This window comes from Silene latifolia, chromosome 4, assembly GCF_048544455.1.
Source record: "Silene latifolia isolate original U9 population chromosome 4, ASM4854445v1, whole genome shotgun sequence".
NCBI lineage: Eukaryota > Viridiplantae > Streptophyta > Magnoliopsida > Caryophyllales > Caryophyllaceae > Silene > Silene latifolia.
This window is the reverse complement of record NC_133529.1, coordinates 14,605,342-14,629,778: the sequence shown is the minus strand read 5'-3', so window position 1 is coordinate 14,629,778 and position 24,437 is coordinate 14,605,342. Positions and strand designations below refer to the sequence as shown.

Below are 24,437 nucleotides of genomic sequence, written 5' to 3'. Positions count from 1 at the left end.
TCATAAGCCACGGCAAGCCCAGCTATATTTTGGGTTAATCCTTCCGATCATGATATATGGGTTATGAAAGATTACGGCATACTAAAATTTATGGGTGAAATGAATTAATTTAATTATTAATGAGTGTTTATCGTCCATCAAATGAAAGATTAAATGAAAAATTAAATTGATTTAATTTAATTTAATTTAATCTTCCATGGGTGAAATGAATTAATTTAATTATTCCGTCATCAAATGAAGCAAATTAATCTAATATAGTATGGGTTATGAAAGATATACTAATACTAATGAGCACTAAAACTTGGGAGAGACGGTCTCTCACTAAGTTATTGAGAGACCAATCTTTCATACCCTTTTATTTATATTTTGTACCCTTTTATTGTTGATCGTAACATAGTAATTTCGTCTACTTATGAGTGTTTTATGTTTATCATCCAATCATCAAATGAGCAATTGAGCATCGAGTCAATAAAATTCAGTTGATTCAAGTCGGGTCAATTTAGGTCCATTCAGCTTTTAGCTATAGGGTATTGCAAATCAGTCGAACCATCAGCTCCACCCAAAACTCAAAACTCAACAAAAATGGCGAAAATTGCAGCATCATCAATCCGTCAAATCACTCGAACCATCGCCTCCACCAACTCCCTAGCCCCATCACCACCACCTCCAACCACCGCAACCGCCATAAAAACCGCCGCAACCACCACAACAACCGACCTAGAACCCTACACCCCACCACCAATCCAACCCCTCACCCCCGCCGCCAAAACCCTAATCTCATCCCTCCTTCCACCACCCCACACCGCACCAACCATCGCCGCCGCCGACCGCGCAGTCCGCGCCTTATGCTCCGTCAATCTCCCAGACGACGCCGTTTCACTCCTCCTTCACCTCCACGAAATACACTCCCTTACCCCTGACCGTTACACTTACAACTTCCTCGTCAAACACTTCTGCAACCGCCACCGCTCCTCGTTGTCTTTCGCTTCCGTTTACGATCTCATTTCTCGCTTTCAGGTCACTTTCGGACTCTTCCCCGACCTCGTCACCTACACTATTTTAATTGATAATGTTTGTAATTCTAAAAATCTCCGTGAAGCGACTAGGTTGTTAAGCGAACTTACGAAAGCCGGGTTTAAACCGGATGCGTACGTGTATAATGTGATTATGAAGGGATACTGTAGTCTTAGCCATGGTAACGAGGTGTTACGGGTTTTTAGGGAGATGAAGGAGAATGGCGTGGAGCCGGATATTGTTACTTTCAATACTCTCGTCTTTGGGTTGTGTAAATCGGGTAGGGTTAAGGAAGCGGTTAAGTATTTAGATGTGATGGAGGAGGCCGGGTTTGAGCCTGACGTGGTTGCGTATACGTCGATTATGAATGGTTTGTGTAGGCAAGGGGATGTGCTGGATGCGGTTAGGGTGTTAGGGCAGATGGAGGCCAAGGGATGTAAGCCGAATGCGTGTAGTTATAATACGTTGGTTTATGGGTTTTGTAAAGCGAGATTGGTTGATAGAGCTATGGAGATTTATAGGGTGATTAAGGAGGGTGGGATGAAATTGGAGTCGGCCAGTTATGCTACTTTGCTTAGGGGGCTGTGTAAGGAAGGGAAGGTGTCTGAGGCTTATGAGGTTTTTGATTATGCGGTTTTGAGTAAGAGTGTTAGTGATGTTACCGCGTATTCTACTTTGGAGGCGGCTCTTAAGTGGTTGAAGAAAGCTAGGGAACATGGCCTTGCTTTTTGATTTTGTAAGTCTGTCTTCCTTTTTGTTCTTTCAGTTTTTATGTCTAAAGCGTACACTTTTGGAATTAGTACGCCAATGGAATGGATTTTGTTTGCGGCATTTGATGTTTTTGTGTGTGGTCTTGTCTGTTTGCTGATGTTATGAACTAGGTTAGTTGAATAATAATTAATAGCAGTGCAAACATCATACAAAACAGAGCTTAGAGCTTTTCACATAATAAATAGGGTACAAATGTACAATCCCATCAGGTGATCACCGACTTTGCCAGCACATCCGCTGTCATGCTGGTGCGTCTACCTTCAAACTGATTGTAACAGTCTTGAATGATTGGTAATACTTGTAAGATGATTTGGTGTTTCATGAGAATCATGAAATAAGTGCCAGGTGTGGAGATGATACAAGGCAATGAGCACTTGGTTCATCCTTTATAGGTTGAGTAGGAAGGCCCTGCTGATGGCAAGCTTCTCCTCGGTGATGGAGTCTTTCATGTAAGATTCTGACCAAGACCCATTCTCCGTTACGATGTCTAGACATGAAGGCCAAACCTAAGCGAGTAAGCCATGATAGACATGAACCGTCCACACTAACTTGAAGGACATTACAAGGGGTTTCCAGTGGTTTGTTCCCCGGGGGTGTGGTAGAGTTTTAGGATGGGATGTCTTTCTTATATCTTTTTCAAGGGAATTGGTTTGGTTCAAAAGTAATGTTTTTTTTATGTAGTTTGTGGTCTTAACAAGAGGGATATGAGAACAACAGCCTTTTGCACATTTTTTAAAACAGCCAAGCATTAAAAGAAAAGGTACTAAATATCTAATATGTTAATTGACCTAGAAAATAATTTGCTTAATATAACCAATTTTTAATGATAGATTTTCTGTGTTGTGTTCTGAACATAAACTCAAGATATGATAATAAGCCTTGGTCCCAAAATAATTTAGAGTTGGCTACATTGCTTAAGGGATTGTGTAGGGAAGGGAGAGTGTTTGAAGCTTTCGAGGTTTTTGATTATGCGGTTGAGAGTAAGAGTGGTAGTGATGTTACTGCGTATTCTACTTTGAAGATGACTCTTTAAGTGGTTGAAGAAAGCTAGGGATCCCGTGCTCTTTGATTTTGTAAGTCTGTCCTCTTTTCGCGCTTTGTTTTAATAATCCCCTATTCTTTTGGACATAATTTCAATCCAGTTTAGTTTAGATAGTTTTAGTCAAGGAGAACATCTAAATCTAAAGTGATGTAGCTACTAGCTAAAATCAAGTGAAATTTGTTGGAATTAGTGTATTAGAAGCAAAGGGGATTTATGTTGCACTGTTGTTTTCGTGTGGTCTTGTCATTTCATTTATTTGTTAAAGGAACTTGATCATATCATAGTTCGTCAAAAATGTAAGAATACCGTCGTCCTCAGAGGCTAGAAAGAGTTGAATGACAGGTGTGCAATACATCCTACAATCCGTAGTAGAGAAACAGAAAACCTCTAGTAGTCAATGACTAAGGACGACTAAGCTATAACCGAAAGGTGATGAAGTCTAACACTCTCATCCCTTACAACAGAAATTAGAGCATCCGCAAAGGTGAGGCTCCCCATATTTTCTCTTTCCTTCTCTTATTCGTCCACCTCATTTTCCACTAACTTTTCCATTTACCCTCCCCAATTTATATATACATCTATGCAACAATGGGATTCCCCAACAATATTAATTTACACCCAAAAATTTGGGAGCCTCCCCAAAAGCAACTCAAAAGACCTTACTTTTTCTTTGGGGACCTTCCCTACAAATAGAGGAGCCCCATTTGTTGGGAGGGTGTGTGCAATAATGGGGTTCCCCATTTGAGGAGAGAGAAGGCATATTGGGAGGTTAGCTTCCCACCTTTGCGGATGCTCTTAGAGCGCATAATAAATAGAGTACAAATGTACAATCTAACAGGGGGCCATCGACCTTGCCAGCACATCTCCAATCATGCAGGTGCATCTATCCTCAAACCGATTTTAGTACTTTTGGAATCTCATTTGGCACCTTGCAGTCATTGGTAATATTTGCAAGATGATATGGTGTTCCATTCTGAAATCATTAAATAAGTGACATGTGTGGAGACTATAAGGCTATGAGCAATTGGTTCATCCTGTATAGGTTGAAGGGAAGGCCCTGTTGATGGCAAGCTGTTCCTTAGTGATAGGTATCTTTGGTTTAAGATTCCGACTTACCAACTTTGACCTATTCTCTGTTATAATGCCTAGATATGAGCGCCAAACCTACATGGGTAAACCATGACACGCATGAATATTTTACATTAACTTGAAGGACATTACAAGAATGGGTTTCCAATGGTTTGTTTCAGGGGACGGGGTAGTGTTAAAGTTTTAGGATGGGAAGTCTTTCTTATATCCTTTTCAAGGGAATTGTTTTCAATACTCTCGTTTTTGGATTGTGCGAGTTTGGGAGGGTTGAGGATGCGGTTAAGATTTAGAGATGTGATGGTCGAGGTGGGGCTTGTTCTTGATGTGGTTGCGTATACGTCGATTATGAATAGGTTGTGTAGGCAAGGGGATGTGTTGAGTGCTGTTAGTTTGTCGGAGGAGATGGAGGGGAAGTGGTTTTAGCCGAATGCGTGTAGTTATAATACGTTGGTTTATGGTTTTTTTAAGGCACGGGTGGTTGATAGAGGAATGGATTTTCATAGGGTGATTAAGGAGGGAGGGATGAAATTGGAGATGGCGAATTATGCTACATTGCTTAGGGGGTTGTGTAGGGAAGGAAGGGTGTTTGAGGCGTTTGAGGTTTTTGATTATAAGGTTGAGACTTCAGAGTAAGCGTGTCTGTGATGTAATGATGTTACCGCGTATTCTACTTGAGGTTTTTATAAGGCACGGGTGGTTGATAGAGGAATGGATTTTCATAGGGTGATTAAGGAGGGAGGGATGAAATTGGAGATGGCGAATTATGCTACATTGCTTAGGGGGTTGTGTAGGGAAGGAAGGGTGTTTGAGGCGTTTGAGGTTTTTGATTATAAGGTTGAGACTTCAGAGTAAGCGTGTCGGTGATGTAATGATGTTACCGCGTATTCTACTTTGGACTTTGGAGACCACTCCTAGGTGGTTGAAGAAAACTAGGGATCAAGGTCTAGTCTTGCTCTTTGATTTTGTAAGTTTGCCCTCTTTTTCGCGCTTTGATTTTACGTGTCCTATTCTTTTGGATGTAATTTCAATTGAGTTTAGCTTAGATAGGTTCAGTCCATGAGAACATCATCTAAGTTTAAAGTGATGTAGCTAGACTATGATTCTTTTTTGGCGAATTCAATGAAAATAACCCAACCTTTTACTATTCTTCTCAAATTAACCCAACCTTCCTACTTAAACAAAAATAACCCCACCTTCATATATGCCTTTGCAAAAATGACAAAGAAGTCACCGGAGAGAATCTCGGGCAGAAATTTAATGCATACACTGATAAACCATGATTTACTAAACCATACATGAAATTATGAAAATGACACAAAACGAATATATTAAAAATAAAAATACAAAAAAAGGTCAACCCAGATTTATTACTTTCTTTCAGCTACCAATCTATTATTACTATTGTACTACTCTCAAGCAATTTATTCATGTTCCCAACCCAAATTTAGGCAAAAAACGCAAAAAAAATTCAATCTCAACGTAAAAAAAAATTCAATTTGACATGGTTTATAAGTAACATATCATCTCATCCCAAGCTTTAAAGTTGATTGGTTTCATTTTTAAGTATTTCTTTTACCCATTTAATCATTTATAGATGTAAGAAGTCATTTTATTGTTCATAGTATTTGCTTTCACAAATTGTTAATCAACTGCCAATAATGAAGAATCTATTTATAAAGAAATTATTTCTCATATTTTGATGTTTATAATCAAAAGTTAGGGTAAGAAATTTCCTTCAAGGCTAAATTATTTTTGTGCTGTAATAAATAATGCTTAGCGTTTGTGTTGCGGAAGGTGAAAGTGGCGCCAATCTACGATACTCGGACACGTATGTTGAGTGGCGTATTCCGTATCGATACGATACGGGATACGATACGGGATACGTATCAAATACGCCAATTACTGACATGATACGGATACGGCAGCGACAATAGAAACATCTTGATCTTGATCTTAATTTTGATGGAAAAACAAGACTTAACTGTAATATTTTAATATTTATGTATGGAAAGGATCTTATCTTGATCTTTATCTTTGGTGTGAGAAAGAGATTGATCTTGATCTTTGTGTGAGGGAGAGCGGTGTGCGTGGAAAAGGAGAGTGGAAAAGGAGAAAGATTAGGGATTTATTTTTTAAAAGAGAAGTGTGCGGAAGGGGGTGGGTAGTTGGGTTAATGATACACAGCTGTAAAAGGTGATAATATTTTAATAATTACTATTGTATAGTATTTTATAGTTTTTCTTTTTCTAATAGAGAGAGATATGGGTAGTATACTCTATAACAAGACTTGTAAAAAACAAAAAAAAATACAGTATAAAGTATATTTTTATTTATTTCTCAAATATAATAAAAAATATATATATGAAACGTATTGTATCCGTGTCTTAAAAAAAGTCAAGATACTCCTTTGACCGTATTCCCGTATCTATTAAAATTCAAAATCACGTGTCGGATACTCCGATACGTATCGGATACGATACTTCGTATCCGTGTCGGAGTAACATAGGCGCCAATAGAGGACAAGATGATGGAAAACCAACTAAGATGGTTTGACCATGTGAGAAGGAGACCTATGGATGCACCCGTTAAGAGGCTTGGGGAACATAAAAGGTTGCTAGGCGTAGAGGGAGACCAAAACAGACATGGCTGAGAGTGATACAGCACAATGGAGAGCAATGATACATGTGGGTTTTTGGTATTTGACGTTATTTGATATATTTAATGTTTTTTTTATTTAATTTTTAAAATTTATTTGTTCTTTTCGGATTTATTACACCCTTTTACCAACAACTTTCTTATATATTAATACTTGGTTCACTTTTAAGGTATTCCGGACCCTTAAGTTTTAGTTCGGTTTTCAAAATCGTTTTAATCTTTATTCTCGATTTAAATTCTAAGTTTTTATAAAAGAAATCCGGGCTTCGATTTTAAAACCTATAAGTTTACTTGGCTTTCGTATTATACTATTATGTCTCACTCCCCTTTTGTTTTTCACTTTTTTTTTTTCTTTTTTTTCACATTTTTGAGGTGTGCGTTCACTATGGACGGTTCTAAAGGATGATTCATGTCAACCGACCCCAAATCATTTTGGGATTAAGGCTCTGATGTTGTTGTTGTTTGTGTTGCAGAAGGGATTGGAGTTAACAATGGAGTAGAGGCTTGAACGTAATATGGAATTTGTATTAATTGAATATTTAGAATGAAGTGTTGTATTTTATTCCATCTATTAATAGAAATGGAAAAAAAGTCCGTATTTGGCTTATTGAAATATTCGTAACGGAGATTATACCGGAGATATTTAATTTGAGTATGTGACAGGTGTTGGTCATTTTTGTAAGGCATATAGAAAGGTGGGGTTATTTTTGTTCAAGTGGAAAGGTTGGGTTATTTTCATTAAATTCCCCTTTTTTTTGGAATTAGTGTATTAGACGCAAAAGAGATTTATGCGGCATTGATGATTTTGTGTGTGGTCTTGGTCTTGTCATTTCATTTTTGTTGTTGCAGGAATGGGGTTAGTTGAATGATAGGCGTGCAAAACATCATACAACCCGTTATAGAGAAAGAGAAAATCTCAAGTAGGCACTTACTAAGGACCACTGCATCTACCATCAAACTGATTTTAATAGTCATGGAAATCTGAATTTAGCACCTCGCAGTCGGTGGTAATATTTGTAAGACAAATTGGTATTTCATGAAAATTCTTAAATAAGTGGGCATGCATGAAGACAATTTGTGGCATGAGCAGTAGTTGAGCACTGGATTCATTCTTTAGGGGGCGTTTGTTTCGAGCATGGGTATGGGTTTGGAATCAGGAATCATACCTGGGTGGTATGGTGTTGGAACTCCATTCCTCATTCCATGTGTTTGTTTCAGTTCCGAGTAGTTGAGCACTTTATTCATTCTTTATAGGTTGCGTAGGAAGGGCTTGCTGATGGCAAGCTGCCCCTCGGTGAGAAGGTCTTTGTAAGATTCCAACCAGCCTTCTTCGATCCATTCTCTGTTATGGTGCCTACATGGCTACATGTAAAGGCCAAACCTACTTGAGTGAAACCATGACACACAGGAAGCTTTCACACCAACTTGAAAGACATTGCCAGTAGCGGTTTCCAATGGTTTGTTTTCAGGGGCGGGTTAGTGTAGAGTCTTAGGATGGGAAATCTTTCTTATATTCTTTTCAAGGAAATGTTTTACTCTCTTAGTTCAAGAGTAAGGCTTTTTATGCAGTGTGCGGTCAAAACACAAGAGATATGAGATCACCAGTCTGTTTGCTATCTCCAAATTAGCGAAGAACCAAAAGGGAAAGGTACTCAATCTAAGTAATCTGAATGATGGATTTCTGTGTTGTGTTGTAGACAATAACTCAAGATATGATGATAAAGCATCAATCCCAGAATAATTTACAGTTGGCTCACATGAATATTGTTGAATAAAACAAAATATCTTTACATAAATCATTTGCACGATTTGAGCACTTGGTAGGGGGTTTCCAATGGTTTGTTTCCAGGGCAGTCTAGTGTTAGACTATTGGAGGTTTAGGATGGAAGTCTTTCTTATATCCTTTTCAAGGGAATTGTTTTGGACAATATTAAGGTGTTTGGTGTAGTTTGTGGTCTCAACAGGAGGGATATGAGACCACCAGACTGTTGTGCATTTTCCAAAACAGCCAAGCACCAAAACAAACGGTACAATTGTAAAAAAAAAAAAATGTCTTAACCTTATGTAATTGCATCCTGTTTACAATTGTCAGAAAAAAAAAACAGTACTAAATGCCTGATATGTTACTCTAGCTACAAAACAATTTGCTCAGTATAACCAATGTGAATGATGGATTTTCCTTCTTGTGTTTTCGGCTTAACTCAAGATATGATGATTAGCCTTGGTCACAAAATAATTTAGAGTTGAATACGTGAATTGTTGCTTAAAACAAAAATTTTCTTACACAAATCAGTGCATGACTGGAGTTGATGAATTTAGTCCTTGTAAGTTGTGTACTTGTGTGTACCTCACTTTGAGGCCTTTTTTCTTAAATCACATTTATGCCGTAATGCCTAGATTAAGCACATTGGCGGGTTGAGGAAATATGCTTGCCACCCTCATTGTCATTTGTCACTGGTGATAATGAACCCTTAGTTTTGGTGAAATGAACAATATGGGTGTGTATCCAAGTGTCTACTATGGCTATTTTCGCGAGAGGTTAAAGATTTTTTGGCTTGCACTAGTATTGTGTTGTCGTAATCTTTTAATGCAATTTTCAGTAGGGGATATCCATAACATTTGTTGTGTTGTTAACAGGTAATGCTGCACGCGAGTGCCCCCTTAACCCTGCAATTTGCCTTATCCCTTGAGGCACAGATGTGGTATTGTTGTTGGTGTAGCGACATTTGGAGTGCAGTCCTTCACGCCAGAATTCAACCAGCTAATTACATAATTGGTGTAGCTTGCAGATTATTGGACTTGTTGACTGTATTTGTCTATCTACATGAAGAGAAACAAGCGTCTGAATTATAAGTAGTAAATTAGTTTAGACCATAACTCGTGCAGTGATTATGCTTCACGTTTTTATTCAAATTAGTGACGGTTGATCGTAAATTCATATTCAAATGGGGAATGTTTATGGGATTACTTCCTTACATAAAGTGGTGAGTGCTGTGGGAACTAAACTTGATCATTCCTCTTTTGATTTCATCAGGAAATGGCCGGACTTAAATAGTTTCACCTGAACAGTTACTTGTGATGTGAATTCATAATATAGCCGATCTGATGAGGATTGTAAATTTTTCATTTTTTTTTCCCCTTTCCGGAGAGCTTTCTGAAACCTCATTCCACATCATCTTTTTTTGTTGTTGAATCCTGTCAAATCTCGTTTGAATCCTTATTATTATCAGGGCGATTTGTAAATTATCGGTTCTTCTGCTGGAGTAGAGGTGTCTCATTCCATTCTTTTGCATTTAACCTTAGAAAATAGGACAGATTTAGCAGAGCAATGAAATTGTGGATTATGTACTGTTATTTATGCAACGTGCTTTTTCAGTAATAGTTCAGGGATCATGTCTGAATGGTTGAATACCTGTCAGGAGTGGTGTTCTAATCCTATCATTCTAGCTTGCATGTCACACGTCTTCTGCTGTACTGCAGCTGTATCAGTGATCACTGATTAGTCTGTATACGGGTTAGTCTGGTTTTTTTCTCCTTATTAGAATAGCAGTTTATTAGCTTCGATAAATCGACCGTTGACACATGGTAGAAAAATAGGGAGATAAAGAAATGCGACCCCGTACATCCTCCCAAACGGCTTAAATTGAAGTGTATAATATACGTTTTTGGATTTTAATGTTCGTAAATCACACAAATTACTTCTTGGGTCAAACAAAGCGGCCTCACAAAATTTAAGAACCAACACAGGACATTTGAGGTAGCTAGTGTGTAATAAACCAGTCTTGGGTGGAAATAGGACACTTCTTAAAAATGTTACTATAATACTTGTCATTTGGACTTGAAATCGAATACATTAACTTCTGAAGCGACCCTTGACACATGGTAGAAAAACCGTGAGCTAAAGAAACACGACCTCGTACAACCTCCCGAACGACCGAAATTGAAGTGTGATACACGATTTTTGCGATTTTTAAGTTCCCGAACAAAAATTTTCGTAAATCAAACGAATGATTTCTCCTGTCAGACAAAGCGGTCTCACAAAATTTGAGAACCAACAGAGTACATTTGAGGCCACCAGTGTGAGATAAACCAGTCTTGGGCGGAAATCAGACTCATTAAAAATGTTATAATACTTGTTAGTTGGGGACTGGGGTTGAAATCGAATAGGTTAACTCCTGAAGCGACCTTTGAATCGAGGAGAGTTTCTCTCCATTTCCTAAAAAGAAATGGAGAGGCCATTTCCTTTCGGTGGTCCAAATCATATTCTGGCATCATCGAACGGCTCAAAATTTATGGGTAAAAATAAAGGGATAATGGGGTTTGGTGAGAAAAATATTATTAAATGAATTTAAGAGAGGAAATGGAGAGGAAATGGAGAGAAAGAAATGGAGAGGATCCATTTTCCTTTGAATCATGGTACAAATACCGGGAGAAAAAGAAACACGACACTGTACAGCCTCCCAAAAGACTCAAATTAAAGTGTAATACACGTTTTTTGGAATTTTAAGATCCCGGAACAAAAATGTCCGAAAATCACACGAATGATTTCTCTTTTCAGACAAAGTGGCCTCACAAAATTTTAGAAGCAACAATGAACATTTGAGGCTTCCAGTGTGCAATAAACTAGTTTTGGGCGAAAATCGGAGGTTCGTTAAAAATGTAATAATAGTTGTTATTTGGAGTTAAAATCAAATAGGGTAACAACTGAAGCGACCTTTGACACATGGTAGAAAAACCAATAGAAGAAGAAACCTGACCCTGTACAGCCTCCCAAACTGCTCAAATTGAAGTGTATAATACATGTTTTTTGAGATTTTAATGTCCCGAAACAAAATTGTCCGTAATTCGCACAAATGATTTCTTAGATCAGACAAAGCGGTCTCACAAAATTTGAGAAGCAACAGAGGATATTTTAGGCTACAAGTGTGGGATGAATCAGTCTTAAGCGAAAATTGGGGACTCGTTAAAAATGCTATAATGCTTGTTATTTGGAGCTGAAATCGAATAGGTTAACTCCTGAGGCGACCCTTGACACGCGACCCTTGACACACGGTAGAAAAACCGGGAGAAAAAGAAACACGACCCCGACAACCTCCCCAACGACTCAAATTGAAGTGTATAATACACGTTTTTTGGGATTTGAAGGTCTGAGACAAAAATGTCCATAAATTAGACGAATGATTTCTCGCGTCAGACAAAGTGGCCTCACAAAATTTGAGAAGCAACAGAGGACATTTGAGGCTGCCAGTGTACGATAAACCAGTTTTGGGCGAAAATCGGAGACTCGTTAAAATTTTTATAATAGTTGTTATTTGCGGTTGAAATCGAATAGGATAACAACTGAAGCGACCCTTGACACTTGGTAGAAAAACCAGAAGAAAAATAAACACGATCCCGGAACAAAAATGTCTGTAAATTACACGAATAATTTCTCGTGTCAGACAAAGTGGCCTCACAAAATTTTAGAAGCGACAGTGAACATTTGAGGCTGCAAGTGTGCGATAAACCAGTTTTGGGCGAAAATCGGACATTTGTTAAAAATGTTAACGGAAAATTCACGTGGCACCTCTGAACTTTGCCATTTTTCACGTGTTACCCAACTTTTTATGTTTGTGCACTTGCTACCATTGAGAGTTGATTTTCAAGCACAATATGTTTTTTCTCTCTGTCTTACAATCTTCAATTAAGCATTAATCGTAGGCTAGAAGTCGAAAGTGACTAATTTTTTTTTGTTTTCAAATTAATTATCTCTTCGAGATCTATTATTTGATCAAAGTTTGGTCATTCAAAAGTTTAAGATTGAAATTATGGTTGATTTGAGATTTCCGTAAAAAAGAAAATCCTACAACAGTGAGTCGACAAATTTTTCTCTCAAATCGTAGATTATGACGAGATAATCATTTTTAAAAAAAATTGGTTGATTCTAATGCCCAATCTCGATCCTTTTCTAGCTTTGTTAAAAGAAGTATATGCTGTTACAATCAGCGTCTTCAAATCCGTCTTCATGTACTTGTCTGTTCCCACCAAAACAAGTAAATGGTGAGTGATATCACAATTAGTCACGAAACGAGCCAAGTCTGAGCCTGAGGAGTTATGCAAGCGTTGATGTAGCGCTTCATGGCATACATGATGTGTCGCTGGTACGAGAAAGCATAGAAGCGCTCAATGCTAGCATTGTAATACTTGATGGGGAACTAGAGTGTCTGTCTAGATGTTTAGTCCGAAATCGAGTCTCATTGTTGAACATTCTAACTCCCTGAATCATCACTTTTTTTTATACTCTAATTTGTAATTGTAAATTTAGGCAATGGCTTCTAGTTTATAGAAGAAATCAATGATTTATAGATTATACTTCAAAGTCCTTTCTATGTTTACATCCTCTACTTCCATCACATCTCTCCATATTCATTCTTTCATCTTTTACGAGGGCGCGTCCATTATTTATTATGTAATACGATTATACGAGTAATTATTGAGTAAAGCTGTATAATTTATCACGTTTCGTGTTAAATACCTCATATATTGATAGTAATAAATGAGTGTTTAACCAATTAAAAGACTGTCTTATTCTAATAATTAAATTAATTCATGTAGAGATTTGATAGTACATTGGAGGAATTCTAGCTTGATGTAACAAATAAGCTATGTTTTATAAGTTTACCATCCATCATCAAAGGAAAGATTAAATTAAATTAAATTGATTTTATAAGTTTATCATCCATCATCAAATTGATTTATGTATTTCATGCTCGTTAGAATGCACATTATTGACAAGTTTTGCCTGCCAGCCTGCTTTTTAAGGAGTTGGCACCGATAAAGGTAAAAATTTAGTAATAATAATCGGGAATTCTTTTTCTAAGATTCTATTTTTCCTTTAGGCTTATTTGCCATTTTCCGAAAACATTTTTTTTTTAAAAGAAGGGCAAATGTTGCAGATTTCATAAGATAAAAAGATTAGAAGTGGATGGAGTAAATCACTAACAATCCTATTTCCTAACTATAGCACTTCCGAGATTAAGACCCCGTAAGTACCCCTATCCAAACTTATACATCGCGCGACTCGTGAACTAACCCAAGCTTCATTCAAACTAACCCCCCTATCCAAACTCGATCAACTCGTGACTTTTCACCCAGGCTTCATCTTGTTCATGGATGATGGATAGATCACTCAGGTTTGGGTTCGTAAGCGTTGTCCTATGAAGACCCACTATCGCTATGACTCCGGTGGATTCCCTTCACCAAGCCACTGCCTATGCCTCTATGAGTCGCCTCCTCCCACTACTTCTTAGAGCATACGGTTATATGATCATCCAAACTCGACTCGGATGACAAGTTAGTCGACCACTAGTAATTCTTGAGAGCACGGCCCCTTCTCCAGCTGCTTGAAAGCTTAGAGCTAGCTTAAGTTTCCCGATCATCCAAAATCGACTCGGATGACATTATTCAGCCAATGCTGCTTGAGATCTCAGAGCTTACACTTATTATCCAAACTCAACTCCAGAGCTTAGCTACGGTTTCAACTGTACACCTGCTGTTAGCCTAGTTTTTTCTGTTGAATCAAATTCCACAAGACATAAGAAATTAAACTAGAACTAGTTTTGGAGCCCGTGAAAATCACGGGATCGTTAATAATTGACTGTGTTTAAGTGTTTAATTTGTGAATAACTGTTGGGTTCCTTATGTTGATGATAACATGCCCACTTGATTTGTGTATTCTTAGTTTACCTTTTCAGGATCAATGATGTAATCAAGCTTGGATTAAGAAGTGTTGAAGTTGTTAATCATCCATTGTAATAAGTCATGTGTCATCTAATGTACAAGCAAGAAAGTAGAGTATATTAGAGTAATAGAAAGCGTCCAGATCATTTGTTGCTTTCACACGCAAACAGCTGTTTGGATTATGCCACAACTCGAGAAACTTGAAGTCCCTTTTATCTTTCAAAAGCTTTCACGTGATTATCATTTTTCAAAGATAAAAATCAGATTTTTATTAAGGAGGTAGTATTCTTTAAAGAGTGGTTTGAATTATTTCAAAATGTTTCCTCTTTATGCAAATTCAATCCTTTGGTCTTTAAGAAAAGAAGAAATGCTTTTTGCCATATTTGTGTTTACTTGTCATCATGTGACTTGTCTCACATCCTTTGTTTTCTGATTTTGCATGAGCATTTAAGGTTATCCTTCAAACCTTCTTTCTCTTTTCTTACCTTTGCAAAAGACCCCTTTTTGGTGCAAGTTTTGGGTGGTTGCAAATGGTCTTCACATGTGAGGTCTTTGACCCTTCAAAACCCTAGCAACCCCCTCACTCACCTCCTCTATATAAACCGTGTGCCTCCTTCATAAATCCCCAAGACTTTTCTGAATTAATTCTTTCATGTTTTGCAAATTGTTTTTAAAAGCTTAAAACCGTGATTTTTGCAAAATCCTTTAAAAAGTCTTCAAGTGTCTTTCGGTTTCTACGATCGTGGCTAGCTCTTGTTGCTTTTCTATACTAAACTCTCTTGCTTAAAAGTGTTGATCTTGTAAAAGTTGTCCACCTCTATTCTTTGTTAAGAATGTGTTAGTGGAAACTTGATCCTTTACATTTTAAGTGTGTTAGTAGAGTTTAGGACGGAGTAGTCTTTAACTCTTGACAACCGGAGTAGGTTGTGAGTTGGCAACCGGAGTAGGTTGTGAGTATTGAGTTCTAGGACGGAGTAGTCCTTTAACTCTTGGCAATCGGAGTAGATTGCGAGTTAGCTTGTCATAAGAACGGAGTAGTTCTTGTACTAGCTTTGCAACCGGAGTAGGTTGGCGTCTTTTATTACAAGGGTCTTTTAGTTGTCGGAGTAGATCACTAAAGGAAAGTAATAAAAAGGTAGATTGGACGTAGGCACTTGAGTATTTGCCGAACCAATTCAAAAATCTCGTGTTCATTGCTTTCTCTTTATTTCCGCTGCTTTTACTTTGTTTGTTTTGTTTCGCTTAAACTTAGAAGTAACATTCATCATCTTTGTCGCATTTGGTCTGCAGTCATACTTCACAAACTGAGACAAATAGATACAGTCAGAACGATTGTTGCTTTCATACTTCAGCAAACATTCATCGTGATACTTGTTCAATCTTTCAATATTATTCTAAGTATCCTCTAAATCTCTTTTGTTCACTTAACTTACTTTAATCCAATAAAGTTGAAGTTAAAATTTTTAAAAGAGTACCTAATTCACCCCCTCCCCCTCTTAGGTACTTGAATCCATAAACTCAACAATTGGTATCAGAGCCTCGTGCTCTTGATCGAGCCTAATCGCCTTAGAGTTTGATTAGTGGGTAATGGATTCCGAGAAACACTCCAAGATCCCGGTCTTTACCGGTGCGAATTTTGGTTGGTGGAAACTCAAAATGGAACATTACATCAAAAGTATCGATTATCAATGTTGGAACATCATCCAAAATGGATCTCTTGTTATTGAGGAAACCGATATTCTAAACGGTTTCACCAAGACAAAAGAGGAAAGAAATTACAATGAGAACGACTTCAAGCTTGCCGAAAAGAATTCCAAAGCAATGTCGATTCTTCAACGTTGTGTTGGTGAGGGGGAAGTTAGTCGAATCTCCGGGTGTCCTACGGCAAAATCCATTTGGGATTCCCTTGTACTTGCATATGAAGGGACGTCCCAAGTAAGAAAACACCGTATTGACCTTCTCATGCAACAATATGAAATGTTTAGAATGTCAAAGGACGAGTCTTTAAATAATTTTTCTTCTCGTTTTTCTTGTATAATTAATGAGCTTCAAAGTCTAGGAAGGAATTTCGAGTCCGAGGACATCATTCGAAAAATCCTTCGTAGTCTAACCCCTAAATGGCAACCTAAAGTCACCGCCATAGAGGAAGCTAAAGACTTGTCAACCCTATCTCTTCATGAACTAATGGGATCACTAATGGCTCACGAGTTTAACCTCGATAAGCATTCTAGTGAGTCATCAAAGGGAAAGAGTCTCGCCCTCACATCTTCTCCAAGTGATGAAGAAGATGAGGAGGAAGACGAGTTTGCTATGTTCACAAGGAACTTAGCCGGGTTGGTCAATGGTCAAGGAAACAAAGGGTTCACTAATAATTACTCGAAAAAACGCTTTCCTAAGAGACGACCTACTTCCACCGTGGGATGCTTTAAATGTGGTGATAAAACTCATCAAATTAAAGAATGTCCCAAGTGGGAAGAAATCAAATCTAAGGAAAGAAGAGAAAAAGTTAAAAAAGACTATAAACATAGAGTCATGAGTGCTATATGGGGAATGTCCGACTCCGAGGAAGATGAGGAACTCATCGAGGAGGAACTTGAGGCTAAAATGTGTCTTGCAAATCATGGTAAAGAAAAAGTCTCAAAAACCTCAAAACTTGAACATTTAAGATGCCTCACGGCTAACCCCGACGATTCCGACTCCGATTCCGACAACGAGGTAAATCATCTAAAGGCCAAGGCTAGAACTTACTCCAAAGAGAAAGTATGTAAGCTTCTTGATCATCTTCTTGATAAATGTCGGTCTCAAAATGATAAGCTTGATATAATGCAAAATGAGATTGAGGAAATTGCTCAAGTGAACTTTAATCGAAAAATGAACTAAAAGCAACAGATCAACGTCAACTGTCACATCCGAGGCATATAATGAAGTCAAAAGAGTCAACAAGTTAAACAAACATTTGACTAAAGAACTTGAGCGTCTTAGGTTGACCCCCACGGATGTCTCTGACCTTGAAAATGTCAACACTACCTTGGTGATGCAAGTTTCCTCTCTAACCAAGGAACGTGATGATCTTTTGAAGGACAAAGATGATCTTGAAAATGAGATCTATGACCTTGTAGTTGAAGTTGTAGACTTAAAAGAAACAAAGTCTAAGACTGTTGCTTCTGACCACGATTTAGACAAGTTTAAAAGAAAGAGTGAATGGTTGGAAAATGAAAACGAGTGTCTTAAGAGTGAGGTTGTTTGTCTCAAGAATGAAATAGAAGATCTTCATGATAGGCTTACCTTCTTTCAAAAGGGTATGCCCGAATGTAGCACTTCTAGCTCTTCTCCTCATCTTAGATCCGATGAAATCGTTGATCTAAACCAAAGACTTGACAAGATGACATCTAAGTATGAAGAGTCTAAAGAAAAAATCATATATCTTGTGTCTAAACTCAATAACCACACCCATGACTTCATTGTTGAGAAAAGATTGTCAATAGAAAGTGATAACAATGATGAACTCAAGAGAGAAAAAGAAAAGAATTTGCATCTTCTCTCACGTGTCCATGACTTGACCAATGAACTTGTTAATGCTAAGAACATCACTGAAAAATGGGAAGGAAGTCAAACCGTGTTAAACTTCCTCACGAATCAAACCGAGAAATGTGATAAAGTTGCTGGTTTGGGGTTCAAATGGAACAGTCAGACTGACTGTTGCATCCAGAAGCCTAAAAACGATTTTAGAGGAAGGAAGTATGTAGGTCTTCCCGAATATATCATTTGCAATTATTGTGGTGACAATGGTCATGTTTTTAATGGATGTACAAAACGTTTTGATGACATTGACAAGAACACCAAAGCTTTAAATGAAATGAACATTAAGAAAGACACCACAAGTTATGTTGATCACAAAAAGGGACCCAAATTCATTTGGGTTCCTAAACTCAAAAACTAATCTTGTGTAGGGCTTGGTGAGAGGCGGCCGCAATTGGTACTTGGATAGTGGATGCTCTCGTCACATGACGGGTGATAGAAGCCAATTCCTCTCACTTAAAGCGTATGATGGTGGCACGGTAAGGTTTGGTGACAACAAGAAAGGTGAAGTAATTGGTATTGGAAAAGTTGGTAAGTCATCCTTACTTTGTGTCGACAATGTGCGGCTTGTCAAAGGTTTGAAACATAATCTCCTTAGCATTTCTCAACTTTGTGATAAGGGTAATGTTGTTGAATTTCGTGCCAATATGTGTCGAATTTTTGATGCCACTACTAATGAACTAATACTCGAAGGAAGACGTGTCAAAGATGTTTACTTAACTAATTTGAACTCTCTATCCGGTCACACCATGTCTTGCATGAGTGTAATGAACAATGATCCTTGGTTATGGCATAAAAGGTTTGGTCATGTTAGTACAAAAACTCTTAATACCCTTAAAAGACGTGATTTAGTTGAAGGCATCCCTAATATAAAATTTGACTTTGATAAAGTATGTGATGAATGTGCTAGAGGTAAACATGTTAAAAGTTCCTTCAAATCCAAAAGAATTATGAGTACATCTCAACCTTTGCAACTTTTACATATCGACTTGTGTGGACCAATGAGAACTAGAAGTAGAGGTGGTAGTCGTTATGTGTGTGTCATTGTTGATGATTACTCTAGGTTTGTTTGGGCACTCTTCCTAAGCTCTAAGGATGAGACATTTGATGAGTTTCTAATTTGGTTAAAGAAGATTCAAAATAAACTTGGTTTAAAACTTGTTTCAATGAGAACCGATCATGGAACCGAATTCGAAAACTCATCATTTGGTGCTTATTGTGATGACAATGGTGTAGACCATAACTTCTCGGCTCCTAGAACCCCACAACAAAATGGTGTGGTTGAGAGGATGAATAGAACCCTTGAAGGAATGGCTAGAACAATGTTATTAACTAGTAAGTTGCCTAAGAACTTTTTTTTTTTTTTAGCGGTAAATACCGCTTGCTACATTTATAATCGTGTCATGATAAGGAGTATTTTAAATAAAACCCCTTATGAATCATTGCGTGGAAGAAAACCCAACATTTCATATTTTAGATGTTTTGGAAGCAAATGTTTTATTCACAACAATGGTAAAAACAATTTGGGTAAGTTCGATCCACGTAGTGATGAAGGAGTATTTATTGGGTACTCCGATCATAGCAAGGCCTATAAAGTTTATAATAAACGAACCTTGTTAATTGAAGAAAGCATCCATGTCATTTTTGATGAATCTAGTGTGCTTGGACAGGTACAAAACATGGATGATGATGATGAGGAAGAGGATGATGAGTTTGAGATTGGTCTTGTTCGAAAAGACTTCGTGCTCACGGATGAAGAAGCTCCCAAAGACCGAATTGCAACGAACACGAGACTGTCACCTTCAAAGGAGAGCAGCAACTTAGGGGGAACACGTAATACTTCTGATTCCTCTCTGGAAGCAACAGACCCAACGACTGTTGCATCCACCTCCAGAACTGAAGCAGCCCAAAACAGTGAGGATGAAGGACCTTCCAGGCCAATAAAACATCCATCTGTGATCGATCTTTGTTGAGGGGGAACAAGAAACTATTGTTCCAAAGAAGTGGAAACATCAAAGCTCTCATCCACTCACTAATCTCACAAGTGATCTCAACACGGGAATTCGAACAAGATCATCCCTCAACAATCTCGCTCATCTCAATGAGTATTGTGCCCACAATGCGTTCCTTTCTCAAATTGAACCTTCAAATGTAACAATCGCCTTAACGGATGCGGATTGGTTGCTTGCCATGCAAGAAGAGCTCAATCAATTCAAAAGGAATGAGGTATGACACTTAGTCCCTAGACCGCCTAATCGTACCGTCATTGGTACTAGGTGGGTCTTTCGCAACAAGCTTGATGACTCGGGAGAAATCGTAAGGAACAAGGCTAGACTAGTGGTGCAAGGTTATAACCAACAAGAGGGTATTGATTACGATGAAACCTATGCACCGGTAGCTAGACTTGAGGCCATACGATTGCTTATAGCTTTTGCGGCTCACAAAGGCATTAAACTCTTCCAAATGGATGTCAAAACCGCTTTCTTAAATGGATATTTGGAAGAAGATGTCTTTGTAGAGCAACCACCGGGATTTGAGAACAATGATTTGCCTAACCATGTTTTCAAATTAGACAAAGCTCTTTATGGTTTAAAACAAGCACCGAGATGTTGGTATGATAGATTGTCTAAATCTCTTATTGAAAATGGTTTTAAAAGAGGCTCCGTTGACAAAACATTGTTCTTGAAGCAACGATCAGAACTGTGTTGGTTGTACAAGTATATGTTGATGACATTATATTTGGTGCAACAAATGAACTCCTTTACTTATATTTTTCGGAACTAATGAAATCGGAGTTTGAAATGAGCATGATGGGTGAGCTAGGATTCTTCCTTGGGCTCCAAATTAAGCAATCAAAGGATGGAATCATGATCCATCAACAAAAGTACATCAAAGAAATGCTTAAGAAATTTGGGATGACTAATGGTAAGCCTCATGATACACCCATGGTAGCCGGGTCCAAATTGGACAAAGATGAACTCGGTAAGAATGTTAGTGATAAGGTGTATAGAGGTATGATAGGCTCACTTCTCTACTTGACCGCAAGTCGTCCCGACATTCTCTTTAGTGTATGCTTATGTGCTAGGTTCCAAGCAAATCCGAAAGAATCACATTTCAAAGCCGTTAAACGAATTCTTCGGTATTTGATTGGAACACAAAATCTTTACTTGTGGTATCCCTTATATTGTCCTTTTGATCTCATAGGCTTTTCGGATGCGGACTATGCGGGGTGCACGGTAGATAGAAAGAGTACCTCCGGAATTGCAACGTTCTTGGGTCCTTGCTTGACTTCTTGGGCCTCAAAGAAACAAAACACGGTAGCTCTTTCTACGGCCGAAAGTGAGTACGTTAGTGCGGCACATTGTTGTTCTCAACTCCTTTGGGTAAAACAACAACTCTTGGATTTTGGTATTATTTTTGACTCCATTCCCTTATTGTGTGATAATACGAGTGCAATAAATATTTCCAAAAATCCTATTCAACACTCTAAAACCAAACATATTGATATTCGTCACCATTTTATTCGTGATCATGTTGAAAAAGGACATATTAAACTTATCTTTTGCAAAACCGAAAATCAAATTGCCGATATTTTTACTAAGCCACTTGCAAGAGAACATTTTGAGAAATTTAGACTAGAAATTGGGTTAATTAATAGCTTGTGAATTTTAGTGTGAGTTTTACAAAATTCCTTAATTGATTAAATTAAAATTGGATATATGTTATTAAGTGTTCTAAGTGCATTGACATCATGTTTAGACCAAAAATTGACACCGTATTTGTGAGTCGGTAATCACTCAACCTCATATCTAAATTTACGTTTATTATATGCTACCTTGCGTTTTTATTTCGAGTGATTAAATTTGTCTAGTTGGGCCAACCACCTCACTTACCACATTTAATGGGCCATTAACTATCTCAACCCAAAACCTATGCCTACCCGTCCAAATCCACTAACCCACCATCTCTTCATCTCCCAAATCCTACCATCTCACCTACCCACTAACCTACTTTAACCCACCATGGTAAAAACATCTTTCAACACAACAATACCCATCAAACCCACAAGAATGACCTCACCACCCATCTCATCTGACCCACCAACAACAACAACTCCAATTGATTACGGTGAAAAGTAGAGGTCGGAAGAAAAGTACTGTTGTCCCAAGCTCTTCCTCTGAAACGGTTACGGTGAATGTCGATGAAATTGAAGAAACTCCAATTGATTTGAATGAGGATCCGACTAAGTCTACTGAGTTAGATCCGATTCCGGCAAAGAAAGCTAACAAAAGAAAGGAGAAAGCTACTTCATCGTCGCAAAGGTCTATGTGAAACAAAGAACCAAACAACTACATGTTCTACATATGCTTCAAGAGATGATTGGGAAGTTGGTTCGAAAAATGGAGATAGATGAAATTGAACATTGAAGTTGGTTGGAAAGTTTAAAAAAAAAAAAAAAAAAAAAAAAAAAAAAAAAACGGAAGGCAATATGCGAAATGTCAAAGTGATTGTACTTATTGGAAACAAGATAGATGCAATTGAGGGTCTTGAGAAAAGAAGTAAATAGAAAATTTGGAAGAAATAGAAAGGAAGTCACAGTGTATGTCACTGTTGCTATGCTCAAAGGTCAAGATCAAATTTGTCAAGAATTTTCATGAAATGAGAGCAACATATAAGAAGTTGATGTTCCCCCATCACATGTCGTGTACTAAGGAAAATATGAGAAGTTTATGCTCTTTCATCATATGTTGAGAAGTTGAATCGATGCATACCTTGGTGGTTTCAATATAACAAAATCCAATGCAACAGTTGAGATGACTGTGACTCGGCCCTTCATTGTCAAACCTCAACCTTTTCCAATCCTCTTCATTATCCTCAAAAATGATGACCAAACTTCCGCACCCTAAATTTGCCCATAATCAAACTTGTCTTTTGCCTTACACCTTTTGTTCCACCTTGTTGTGCCCTCCTAAGACTATTTTCTTTACTTGTTATCTTAATGCTTGGTGGTGTAGTTTAAACTTTCTTTAGCTATGTTGAACTTTGATTAACTTATGCTTAATCTTTGTTTATGTTGACCTTGTTACCTTGTTACAATTACATGTGTCTTTTTGTGTTTTCTTATGAAATATCTGCACTCTAATGCTTGTGACATCCCTATCCATTTGATGATGTCAAGAGGGGGAAAAGGTAAACTCATGCTCTTAATCTCATTGCATTTTGATTAACTAATGTCTATGTCTAACCTTCTTAGCTTGATTCTTGTTTTGGGGCAATGTAAAATTGTCATGGTAATTTGATTCTAACTTTTGCCTTAGGTAAGGTAATATTGTCCCTTCTCTATCATTTGATCTTGCTTGCTTAAAATCTTGAATTAAGGTGTTTACATTGCTTATACATTCGTTTGGGGCTTGTCATCATCAAAGGGGGAATTTGTTGGGTTCCTTATGTTGATGATAACATGCCCACTTGATTTGTGTATTCTTAGTTTACCTTTTCAGGATCAATGATGTAATCAAGCTTGGATTAAGAAGTGTTGAAGTTGTTAATCATCCATTGTAATAAGTCATGTGTCATCTAATGTACAAGCAAGAAAGTAGAGTATATTAGAGTAATAGAAATAGTCCAGACGATCAATTGTTGCTTTCACACGCAAAACAAATTTGTTTGGATTATGCCACAACTCGAGAAACTTGAAGTCCCTTTTATCTTTCAAAAGCTTTCACGTGATTATCATTTTTCAAAGATAAAAATCAGATTTTTATTAAGGAGGTAGTATTCTTTAAAGAGTGGTTTGAATTATTTCAAAATGTTTCCTCTTTATGCAAATTCAATCCTTTGGTCTTTAAGAAAAGAAGAAATGCTTTTTGCCATATTTGTGTTTACTTGTCATCATGTGACTTGTCTCACATCCTTTGTTTTCTGATTTTGCATGAGCATTTAAGGTTATCCTTCAAACCTTCTTTCTCTTTTCTTACCTTTGCAAAAGACCCCTTTTTGGTGCAAGTTTTGGGTGGTTGCAAATGGTCTTCACATGTGAGGTCTTTGACCCTTCAAAACCCTAGCAACCCCCTCACTCACCTCCTCTATATAAACCGTGTGCCTCCTTCATAAATCCCCAAGACTTTTCTGAATTAATTCTTTCATGTTTTGCAAATTGTTTTTAAAAGCTTAAAACCGTGATTTTTGCAAAATCCTTTAAAAAGTCTTCAAGTGTCTTTCAGTTTCTACAGTCGTGGCTACTGTTGCTTTTCTATACTAAACTCTCTTGCTTAAAAGTGTTGATCTTGTAAAAGTTGTCCACCTCTATTCTTTGTTAAGAATGTGTTAGTGGAAACTTGATCCTTTACATTTTAAGTGTGTTAGTAGAGTTTAGGACGGAGTAGTCTTTAACTCTTGACAACCGGAGTAGGTTGTGAGTTGGCAACCGGAGTAGGTTGTGAGTATTGAGTTCTAGGACGGAGTAGTCCTTTAACTCTTGGCAATCGGAGTAGATTGCGAGTTAGCTTGTCATAAGAACGGAGTAGTTCTTGTACTAGCTTTGCAACCGGAGTAGGTTGGCGTCTTT

At 37.7% G+C, this 24,437-nt stretch overlaps 1 protein-coding gene across 3 annotated transcripts; it reads left to right on the top strand.

The window, feature by feature from the left end:
• Window positions 1-516: 516 nt before the first annotated feature.
• Window positions 517-9,628, top strand: LOC141653068 (uncharacterized). 3 transcript variants are annotated; one of them, XR_012547328.1, is made up of 3 exons: window positions 517-1,750; window positions 8,141-8,219; window positions 9,209-9,628. XR_012547328.1 is itself a non-coding variant. In XM_074460710.1 (2 exons), the coding sequence occupies exon 1, from the start codon at window positions 583-585 to the stop codon at window positions 1,744-1,746; it is 1,164 nt and encodes a 387-aa protein (XP_074316811.1). In that variant the 5' UTR covers window positions 518-582; the 3' UTR covers window positions 1,747-1,750; window positions 9,209-9,628. The 3 variants fall into 3 exon arrangements, 1 of the variants encoding a protein (XP_074316811.1); XR_012547327.1 differs by having other exon boundaries at window positions 7,421-8,219; XM_074460710.1 differs by lacking the exon at window positions 8,141-8,219 and having other exon boundaries at window positions 518-1,750.
• The last annotated feature ends 14,809 nt before the right edge of the window (window positions 9,629-24,437 follow it).